Source organism: Cyprinus carpio, chromosome B15 (assembly GCF_018340385.1).
Source record: "Cyprinus carpio isolate SPL01 chromosome B15, ASM1834038v1, whole genome shotgun sequence".
NCBI lineage: Eukaryota > Metazoa > Chordata > Actinopteri > Cypriniformes > Cyprinidae > Cyprinus > Cyprinus carpio.
In genome coordinates, this window is record NC_056611.1 from 640,848 (window position 1) to 652,988 (window position 12,141).

The 12,141-nt window shown below is 36.9% G+C and overlaps 1 protein-coding gene across 1 annotated transcript; it reads right to left on the reverse strand.

Annotated features, from left to right (window-relative positions):
- Positions 1–1,606: 1,606 nt before the first annotated feature.
- Positions 1,607–4,036, reverse strand: LOC122133967 (intraflagellar transport protein 20 homolog). The gene is made up of 6 exons (XM_019112975.2): positions 4,022–4,036; positions 3,764–3,855; positions 3,107–3,273; positions 2,885–2,970; positions 2,697–2,802; positions 1,607–2,212 (listed from the first exon to the last, which is right to left on the reverse strand). Exons 3-5 carry the CDS (start codon positions 3,231–3,233, stop codon positions 2,776–2,778), a joined length of 240 nt encoding a protein of 79 aa, XP_018968520.2. The 5' UTR covers positions 3,234–3,273; positions 3,764–3,855; positions 4,022–4,036; the 3' UTR covers positions 1,607–2,212; positions 2,697–2,775.
- Between the last annotated feature and the right edge of the window lie 8,105 nt (positions 4,037–12,141).

The following is a 12,141-nucleotide window of genomic DNA, read 5'->3' on the forward strand; positions in this document are numbered from 1 at the left end:
GGTAAGGACACACAGTCTACCCAAGGAGTAAGAGACGGCAGCGCGCTATGTAAAAAAAAACGTAGGGCGAGGGCGTTTAGGAAGGCGTGGTTACGCTCCAGGAGCCAATGGGCAAGTCAGGGAATCCGCCCACTTCAGGAATCAACCGAGCCGATGGACCAATGGAACACGAAGATTAGATATGACCGATTTGAAGGACCAATCAGAGACAGAGTAATACGCGTCTCTACACTGTCCGCTGACGCTGTCTACTACTGCTGGAAATTCTGACGAGATCCAACTTGTCAAAAACACGTTTACCAAAATGTTCCTTTCTTCGCTTTCTTTAGGAAATTATATTTTCTTCACTTCTTTATCCCACATTCCAATTAGTCTCATGATTGATCTTCAGCCTTTTTTTCCTTAACATCTGTATCCTTCCAAGGTAGTTTTGCACACTGGTGCGGCACTCACTAATCAACCATATAATATATGGGCTAACAGATCGGGGATCATGAGTACGATGCTTTACAGCTGTGAAAACCGATTGCCTAGGCGTATCTGTGCTGATGCAGGGATCCGATGATGATGGCGCCCGTGCCTGTGTGGGGTTTCAAAATCTTTGGTGATTCGGCGGCGCTCGTTCAGCTGCCCGTGTTTCCCCCTAATTCTGCACATACTACTTTTCTGTCCCTCTCTCTCATTGAACTCCTCGCGGGCAGTCACCTGTGTCGAATAAAACCTCGATGTGGGTGTTTATGATTTGTAACTATCGGACGACGTGTTAAAAAATGCACACAAGTGGAGGGCTTCTAGTAGTCAGCTGGCGTTCGGTACCGTCGTGTATACTCAGTTACTGGATTGTGCAACATTATTCCTGCTGATGGATGTTTAATTTGTAAGAGTTAATAGGTGGGATGCAATGGATCCGAACACCAGCAGTGTCGTATGTTTTTCGTTCATGTGGCGGCACCGGATTGCTCACGCGAGCTTTAATAGGAATAATCCTATTTTAAGTCCCACTCTTTTTAATGACTCTTAACTCTGCTGGCTACACATCCTGGACCCGCAACCTCTTCAGACGTCTGACCCTGGTGTCCCATCTATAGCTCCGTACTCTCATCCCCATCTTGAACTGTTCACCATGCCTTCATCTCTAACTTATACGCAACCCTTACAAAGGGACACGCTTCCCTTCAAAGGTGCATAGACAACGTACCAAGATAGATACCCCGTTCGTCTATCCTTTCTATGTTATCATTAGACGCGTAGTCAATCATCTTGACGTGGACCTTTCATCAAAGTTGTCTTTAAACCAAAACTGCGTTCTTGTCTTAGGACAACTTTGATGACTACATCAATGTTGACTACTGTAGTATTTGCTAGTAATTACCTGTGATTTAAATAATGTTAATATGTGCCAGGATATTTTGATAATTGTATGAAGCGTTTCCTTTTTTTTTTTTTTTTTTACACTCTTCAAGTTTGTGAGCAATTTTTGATCTCATAGTAATAATGTACCGTTATGATAACATGTAAATGAAAAATAGATTTTTATTGATTGTTCTTCAAATCTGTATGAAGTTTGTCGAATATTAAAGATTACACACTTGATGTAAACAACAATAAATGAATTATGCTTTAAAGTTTTCCATAACTTGTGGAAAATGTTTTGGTTGTGGTCCCATGAGCATATGAGGAAACAAAACCAGATGAGTTCAAGTCACAAACAGCAGTTCAAATACAAATCATACAGAAAATAAACATTTTACCTGATGATGTCTCATGATGGAATTATTTACAGTAACATGCAAATACTGTATTTTCCTGCTGTAAAAAGATCAGATTTACAAACTAATTTCCATATAAATAGTATAAATAACTTTTGTTGTATATAAATAGTATTCATCTGAGATTATGATCTGTGGTTGGAAAGATTACGAATATGTGCCTCTTCGAACTGGCCATGCAAAAGCACTCAATGTTAACACAATAGAGTCAGAGGTTGAGGCTGAAACAGACGTCTGTTGTCACCTATTAACTGGTCAATTCAGTTAACCTAGTTAGGGACCCTGCAGTTATTAGGAAGTCACTAAATCAAGATGCATAGCATCACTTCTCCTGTCCAACAGAAAGAGGGAAACAATACTCTTATTTCTGCAGTATAAACTGATCGATGAATTCATTCTGCTCTGCTTCGACTTTTTGAAGAGCTTCGTATTCTATTCGATACCTGCAAAACAAACAAGAATTATAGTCAAGAATTAAAGAACTACTTCAAAAAAAATCTAATTTGCTGTAAATTTACTCACACTCAGGCCATCTGAGATGTAGTTAAGTTTGTTTTAATCAAAACAGATTTGGAGAAAATGTAACATTACATCACTTGCTCACCACTGGATGCTCTGCAGTGAATGGGTGCCGTCATAATAATAGTCCAAACAGCTGATAAAAGCACTGTTTACAAGTGAAAACAGTCTCTAAACATAAATGTCGAAGGATTACGTGGTGGATTATTGTGATGTTTTTATCAGCTGTTTGGACCTCATTCTGACGGCACCCATTCACTGCAGAGCATCCATTGGTGAGCAAGTGATGTAATGCTAAATTTCTCCAAAATTTGTTCTGATGAAGTGGATGTGGATTTTTTGGATGAACTTTTTCCTTTAAGAGTGCAATATTTGCAGTCTGATTACAGGATTTATAAGACTTGTTACCTTTCCAACTGCATTTTCTTCTCTGCAATCAGAGCCTGAAGCTGTTGCTGCTGAGCCTCCCGTTGCTTTTCAACTGATTTCAGCAAATTTTTCTTGCACCTATGGCCTGTAGAATAATAATTGAAGTAATATGAATGACACACAACACACATAAGCACCACTATTCGCTTAAAAATGCAAGACCATACCTTCATTTTTTCATTTTCGGCTTCCTTCGCTAGCTCATCCACAAGTTCAATAAGGCCACCTACAATTTTCTGAAACTGACCAATCTCTGTTTTTGGGAAGAAGAAAAAAAACATAAAAAAAACATTATTGATCTGTACTGTAAATGAAGCAAAGAATGCGTTTCAATCTGCATGAGGGGTAAACTTCACAATAAGATAAAACGAACAAAATGAAAAACTCACTGTCAACAAATTCTTCGCATTCCTCTTTGAGCTCAATGGTTTTATGACTCACATCAGGCTCGAGCACTCGCAGTTTATTGAGTTCATCAAAATGAAGACCAGCCTCTGCCAACGGGTCTTTAGCCATGACCAGAGGACCTAAACCTGCCTTTCAAACTCGATAATAGCTTTAAAAAAAACACAGAAATACATAAACGCGTATTTTAAAAGAAAGAACATGTGCATCATTTAATCTCGTTCAAACTGTCAGCCCCTGTAGTGGCGAAAAACAAATACAAAATTGAATTTCCGGCACACAGTGCCCATATGTCACCAGATCACAATAAGCTAGCTTACCGATTAGCTAGTTAGCTGGTTAATTACAACTACAGAAGTAACCACCGCTCCGTTATATTACATAAACCACGTAAACTTTGTTTAAATAAAGTTAACTAGATATAGGGGGAAAATGCTACAGCTCACAAACATCGCTTTGTTGCTGGCAAGGTCTGGTTGGCTATTGAGATAAACAAAAACAGACCAACAGGGAACTTCACAAGCTTGGTAAACATTGTTGAAAACAAAATTACATTCCTCATAATTATCCCCCCTGAAATTATTACACCGAATGAGACGTTTAAATAAAGTAAAACAGAGTACTGACTGCTTCAAACCTACCGGACTTTTGTTTGATTATGTGGCACTTCTGCTGGACTGACTGACCGCCTCTGACTGTCTCGGGCTCGGCTGCCAGGTGACGGCCGGTCCACCTCATGTTGAGAGAGAGGGGTGTCCAAAGCGCATTACAAATATTGATTTTTAAAAATCTTACGTTTTTTGAAAATGAAAGAAAGTATGATTATATGTGTTAAAAATGTAATTACCTATTTATAATTTCAATTATGAGAGATTGATGTAAAAACTAATTTTTCATACCACACACCCCCCTCCTAATATTGTGAAGGTCCGTATAGGAACTCCCTCTGCAGATCCGCATCTGACCACAGCGGTGCGTGCGAGGGACCGGGTGAGATACTTCAGTCTGTTAAAAACACCAGAAGAAGAGTAAGCAGGACCACTTAAGGGCGCCAAACTCTAAAAAATATATACATTTTTATATTTCGTATCTATATTTGTTAAGTGAAAGGGGTACAAATATGCTGTTTATGTGTAATGTTTGTTTTTATACCCACCTGATTGAGAGTTTGACCATCTCTGTGGGTAAGTAACCTCTTCAACTTACTGTTGTTATAAATAATCATTTGTAAACAGCTATAGAGCTTAACAAATAAATGTTCCTCAGAAGCCTGATGTATTAATGTTACTTTTCCCAAAAAAAGGAATAATATTCATCTTGAAATATTACAATATAAAAGTTTTCTTTACATTTACTTTTATTTTATTAACTTTTATTTTATTGTTATTTGATGCTTTATTTATTATTATTATTATTATTATTATTATATTTTTTATAATTTTTTTGGTATTATACTAAAAGACCTTTTAAATATTTAGAAGGTAATGAAGATAAATCAGACAAAAGATAGCATCTGTACAGCAATTTTTTTTTCCTGGCAGAATTTTGATCATGTTGACCATTTTAGAGGCTATTGAAATTTATGCATCAAATATGAAACTGTTGGATTTATAGATGTAAATGTTATTTCAGATGCTGAAAACGCAGAACCATGCCTCTGTCCACTCAGTCCTAAGCAGACATTGACCAGTACATTCTGATAGCCAGTTTGGATAACGCAAGGAATCTGTCCAACATCCTGAAAGCCATCTCTTTCAGGGACCATCTTCAATGCAACGCAGAATGGGTTAAAAGTCACTGTTGAGGAACTCCAAATGCCTTCAAGCCAATGCATTCATTCAGGGTAGTGTTGGAGGACGATGTCTTACAGGTTCGGTTGACAGAAGTTGGGTTAATTAATTTGTGTGTCTGATTCCTCAGGCTGAGATCTTTCAAGAATACATAATCAAAGAAGATACAGTTGAATTTCAGGTTAACTTGACCGTTCTTCTGGACTGATATTGTGAAATATTATTACAATTTCAAATATGGTTTTCTATTTTAATGTATATTTTAAATATAATGTATTACTCTGATACAGCGCTGAATTGCCAGCAGTCATAAACTCATTACTCCAGTCTTCAGTGTCACATGATCCTTCAGAAATCATTCTCATGTGCTGATTTTGCAAGAAACATTTCTTATTATTATCAGTGTTGAAAACAGTTGTGCTGCTCAATACTGATTCTTTGATGAATAAAAACTAAAATAAGAACAGCATTTATTTGAAACAAAAATCTTTTGTAGCATTAGTGTCTTTACTGTCACTTTTGATTTGTTTGATGCGTCCTTGCTGAATTATAGTATTACTATAAAAAGAAAAATTGTACTGACGCTAAATTTTGAACAGTAGTATATGTAATTGAATCAAGGAGTTATAACTAATAGATATATATTTTCAACTCCATTTATGTGATTATTAATTTGGCCTATTGCTGACAGTGAAAATGAAATTGTGGTATTGTCAAGTCAAATTTAATGGCAAAACATTTCATTTAGTTCCTTTGCACCCTAGATTATCCACATTCGGGAATTCTGGAAATGCTCATTATGATTATCCCAAAGACTCAGACATGATGGAGCTCTTCCAGTGTACTAAAATCCAGACCAACAGTACGAGGAACTTGCGTTTTTAGACTGCATTACCCATCATTCATAGCTCTGTATATGTAAATTCAGACTTATAACAGCAGCCTTATGAACTGTGTATAGTTGTACTTCTGTGGCATTCGCTTGTAAGTGGTAAAAGAACAATAAAGAGTCACTGAGATTTATTTTCTCTTGTTTATTCTCAAAGGTATAAGATGTCCCTGTTGAAACCCTCTACAAAGGCCTTGGCTCTGTCCTGTAAAGTCTCAGTGAGAACTGACAGTCCAGGCTTCCTCTCTCTACAGTATCTCGTGAGGAATGATGACGGTCAGATTTGTTTCGTGGAATATTATTGCTGCCCGGATGAAGAAGTAGAATAGACTGCAAAGGACAATTGTGTTTGTTTTGTTTGACATTTAGTGTCCACTGGCCAGTTGGTTCCTTAACCTGATTCTGATTAATATGAATATGTCATAAACCACAATTATTTCTATACTTTATTAGAAGTTTATAATAGTTTAAAAAGGGGAGGGGCTTCTTGGTTTTGTATTGAATTTGAGACAATACCCTGTGATTAGGAAGGGCGCGGCAGAGAAATGCTAATTAGGCTGTTGCATATAAAATCAGGAGGCTGATATTGGTTTAGCATGTATGTTTAATATGTTAAAGTGGTATAAAAGATGTCTTAGTTTAAGCCTTAAACAAATATATATATATATATATATATATATATATATATATATATATATATATATATATATTCAATAAACAAAAAAAATATATATATATATATATATATATATATATATATATATTAGTAATGTATAAAGTATATAAATATATATAAATTAGTTGTGTTCCTAAACAAATTTTTTCTATCATTGCATATGTCTGTAATAGTCGGTTTTATAACAAGACTCGTGTTCTGAATGAAAGAACACAGCAGAGCAGTTGAAGCTATTGTCTGAAACATGTAAATGTTTAATGCGTGTTCATTTTATTAGACGAATGCGTTGCGAGGCAAACATGTAGTTAAGCGAAGCGGCTTGATGTTGATGCTGGTTGACGCACGCGCTCCTAAAAGAAAGTCCCAGAACAGCGCGCGATGCTTGAAGTGCCGCCTCGCGACCAATCGCTTCTTCACTCGCAGCTGTCGAGGCAACACTGTTTCCGGGCAGAGAAACATTACAGGAGCAAAACAAGCGCACTTCTCTCACTCTCTCTCATCTCCTCGGGTTCCTGCCCTCATGATGTATGCGCCACGTGCTAGCTGCTAATAGAAGCTGCAGCAAAGCCTGCTGAGAACAACCAAAGTTGTTATTAAATAGCGTTAAATATATTTTGAACAGATTGAAGAGGGCTTTGGTTTAATTTGAATGGGTTTTCCTTATAACTGAGAATGAAGAAAATAGTTTGAAACCTTACAAAGAGGCTAAAAGGCTCAGGGGGGTTACAATACAGTGTTACAAAACAATATTACTGGGATAACAAGTGCATCTAAGGATTTCAATAGGCATGATAAAGTATCAATAAGGCCCAACCAAAACTGTATTGTTTTTCTGGTGGCATCATGTATTTTGGCTGTGCTACACTCCAAAAGAGCAATGTCCAGCAAGTATGACATCCACGTCAATCTAACTGGGGTAGATGGATCCAACCACAATTTTAAAGGAACATTTTTGGCAGCAGTCAGTGCAGCAAACAGAATCCTTTTTTGATTGACAGACAATGACAGCAACGAATCATCCAGCAAAAGAAAAAGCAGTGGGTCCTTTTGGATCTGAGTCTTCAGAAGATCCGACAATAAGTCCTGATCCAAGGACCAGAGCAACGCAATTCGGGAACAGTCAGCAGAACATATGTATATATGGACCTTGACTTGAGCTGTTACAGGTGACACAAGGGGTCAGAGTTTCTTTTTCATTTTATATAGGCTAATAAAAACAGGGAGTAGCATATGCCTTATAGATTACCTTATAACGAATCATTTGGTGAGCTGGGATTTTAGAGTCAATCAATCACGTTGTTTTCGCTTTCCCAGAAACCCTCAGTCCGAATGTTTGAATACTGTCGTACCGCAAGTGATTTAGAAAAATTATACTCATAACACCTCCAGAAGCCATACTATTATCTATCCAATTTACCATAGGATGAGGAGATATTTTAATCGACCAGGGTACTCAGGTGCAGATCTTAATCTTAAGTACAGGAAAAAGGAGAATCCTGGGAAAGAGAACTCATCCTTTAGGATTTGAAAGGACTTGAGCCCATAATCATTGTACATGTCTTTTAAAGTGTAAATACCACATTCAGCCCAGCATTCGGAAACAAACAGTTTTGTTACCAGTACAAAGATTATTATTATGCCAAATGGGGGTAGAGTCCCTGTAAGAATCTGAAGCTCCCATAATCTTTTCTGCTACTTTCCAGGTTTTGATAGAATGGCATATAATTGGACCAAACTTTTTCCATAACTTTCTTTAGATATTCCAGTAAAGGGTAAATCCTGTAGACGCAATGGGTATATAATATTAGTGTCTAAAGCCCGCCATGGGACAAGGGAGTCAACATCTAGCCACGTCCTAAGTGGTCTCATCTGGTATACTAAATAATAGGACCAAAAATCTGGTAGGGATAAGCCACCATGAGGTTTTAGCCTGTGGTGCATAGATTTAAGGCAAATTCTAGGCCCTTTTATTCCACAAGAATTTTGATACTGCTGTTTTTGATCTCTTTAAAATAGCCAGTAGTGGTGTCAGAGGTAACACTGAAAATAACAAGCTTAGCCTCAGAAGTATATTCATCTTAACAGTGGCTATCCTTCCGTGAAGAGCCAAACAGGGTGGAGACCAACACAGAAGATCGTTCATAATCTTATCCAAAGAAGACTGATAGTTCCACTTGGAAATGCGAGATAATGAAGGAAAAAACTCTGATTCCAAGATAATTAAACTGGTCACTGACAGGAATCATAGTGGGTAAGGTCAGAATCTCTGATTTAGCATCTAAATTAAGGGCCATAAGTATGGATTTGTTCCAATTAATCTTATAACCAGACAGTTTACCAAATGTATCAAATAATTTTAAGCATTCCTTAACCGAATCTGTGATGTCTGATATATACAACAACACATCATCAGCGTAAAGTGAAATTTTATGGGACGTATTCATACAACTGGGAACTACTGCGGGACATTGTCTGATCGCTTAGGCCAAAGGCTCTAATGATAAATTAAAAAGCAAGGGTGACGGGACAAAAAAGAAAAAAGACCCTGTAATTTTTTGGATGAAGAGACAATCAGCTTTCTTCAGAGAAGACTTTGTGGCAGGATCCAGATTGAGAGTGAACATTTCGACCTCCTATATGGGTGCTATAGTCTGGGAAGAAAAGCAGCGGCGCTCGCATATGAAGAATTTGTCCATCGGTTCGGGCTCCATTCAGGATTGCATTCCAGTCTCGATAATGCAGCATCTTCATTTCAAACGTTCACCGCTATAAATACGGTGGGCTGTTTCTATCTCCATTACATTGCGAGAGTGTGAATCCATTTTGGAAGATGATTCTGTATAAATCCCAGAGGGTCATCTCCTTCTACCCCCTCTTTCAGCCACACTAGACGGATATTGGACTGGCGGCTTTTATCTTAGATTCTTGCTTTTCCTGAAGGGAGTCCACTGCTAGCTTAACCTCCACAGTGTCTTATTTTTGCGTGATGAAGAGCTGTTTGTATGTTGTCAAAACTATTTTTTTATCAGACGAGCATCCTCTTCCAGAACTTCAAGTCTATCAGCAATCAGGGCGAATTCTTCTTTATACAGTTCCCTGACGAAGCTAAAGTGCATCTTTAACTCGGTGGCAACAATGGCGCGAAGTTCCCCCTCAGGAACATGTTAGGGTCTTTAAATCACTTTTTCTCCGGCGAAGCCAGTGTCAATTGACGTTTTGCCATCTTCATTCATAGCTCCGTTAGAAAAACAGTAAAAAAAACTAACCAAATGTTGACAGTTTTACTGAGAAAAAAACAGATTAAGGATATCAAGTCAGGAGCAAATCGAACTACCCCTCCATTGCTATCGGTGGGTCACGTGATCTAAATTAAGTCAAGTCAGGTCAAATCTGCTTTATTGGCAATTCTTCCACCCATGTACAGTACGTACATACAGAGAATTGAAATTGCGTTACTCTCAAACCCTTGGTACATACAGATAACACTAACAGTAGAACATTAAATACAGATATATAAAATATAAAGTACAAATATACAAATAGGTCATCACTGTAAAAAGAAAGATAAGTAAAGCAGCTCAAGGCCATGGCAGATAGAGGGAAACCAGTGAAGTACACAGTGCAGATATAATGATTGTAGTGAAAAAGAGCTTATTCAGTCTGGTTAAAGTGTCATATTAAGATATTTTTTATGAAATTTCAGAGCTTTCTCTGAAATGTAGGTGTAGACCCTGCGTAGACAGCAATGCAACCACATTCAAGACCCTGAAAGGTAATAAGGACATCATTAAAATAGTCCATGTGACATCAGGGGTTCAACCTTGTGTGCATTCCTCTTGCAAACTTGCTTGCAAACAAAGCTCAGCACATACGTCAGCAGCACCACAATCATGCGTCGTGATACTGAATTCACTTCGACTGACATAGAAGAGAAGAAATTGTTTAATAAAAACATTATTTTTATTTTCTTTGAACACAAAGTATTCTCATAGGCCTCATAAAATTAAGGTTGAACCACTGATGTCACATGGACTGTCCTTACTACCTTTCTGGGCCTCGAATGTGGGTAGTTGCGCTGCTGTCTATGCAGGGTCAGAAACCTCTCGGATTCATCAAAAAAAAAATCTTAGTTTGTGTTCTGAAGATGAATAAAGGTCTTATGGGTTTGGAACGATATGAAGGTGAGTAATTGACAGAATTTTCATTTTTGGCTGAACTATCCCTTTGTCTTGAAAAAAGCTAAAACTCTTAGGTCTTAATTCTCAAATGATTTGTGATGATTTCAAAGATTTTCATTCAGTAGATATAAACTATAAAAAGTAAATATCCCTCAAAAAATCACTCAATTTATGCACATAAACTAACCAAACAGACAGCATCCACAACAACATTCAGTGTGACCAAGTAAACACTGTCCAAACAGCAAGACCAGTGTATCATTTGATAAGGGTGAGCAACTTGATCCAGCCAGAGCTACATCACTCACAGCAGTGACGTCAGAGGGATGGCATCACTTTTCTGCACTTTAAACACAAGATTGCTCTATGATGAAGATGGTGATGCTCTGCCCGTTCCTCAGAAAAATAAGCTAGCGCTGACCTGCTGTCTGATGTCTTAGCCTAGCAGTGAATCAAGTGGTGTCAGGTTCTAGGTTTTGTAAACACAAACCAGCAATGACCTAATTGTTGTGGCACTCCAACAATTAGCAACAAGAGAGCCCATGGGAGATGAAGAGAAGGTGCCCAGCTTTCACCACACAGCCTCACAAGGGACAGTGAGTCATATTGTCTGTTACATTAAGTGACGGAGGTTATATAAATTACAAGAAGAAATGCAGGCAGCTGTGTGCGCTGCGTAACCTTTACAACTGCTAATGAAGCTGAATGGTTTTTAAATACTTTAAATGGTCAAAAGACTGGAGTAATTTTTATTATATCTTATGTACAAGGCTGCATTTATTTAATGAAGAAATACGGTAAAAACAAATAACATTGTCACAATATTATTACAATTTTAAACAAATGTTTTTCTACCTGTATATATTTTTATTTGGTGCTAAATTATTATCAATTATTATTAATAGTGGTTCCTATTTTCAATAGTGAAAAGAGTTTTGGTAGCTTAAAACCACGATACATTTTTCCAGCAGGCTTTAAACTGATCAACAGTGACAAAGTGACAGTAAAAATTAATATATATCTATATATATATAAGATATATATATATATATATATAATATATATATATATATATATATATATATATATTACTGTCACTGTGTTACTGTTTATCAGTTTAAAGCATTCAGATGCTTTAAGGATAAAATTATAAACTAAAAGTATATATCTTACCCCAAATGTATTGACTGTACGTAAATCACAGTCTGCGCAGCAGAAAATTTTGGACACTGATAATAATGGTAATAATAATGTTTGATAATAATTTTACTTTACACTGAATCACCAATTTCTGAAGGATCATGACTGAAGACTGAAGAAAACCACATTTACAAAAAACCAATAAATTAAATTTTTAAATACATATGAAACCCCAGTGATTAAAAACCACTTTATTTAATGTTTGGGTACGGATTTTATTTTTCTTTAGTATAAAATTATATTGTTATCTGTTCCTTTAAGAACATTAGTTTGTATCAGGGTTCGG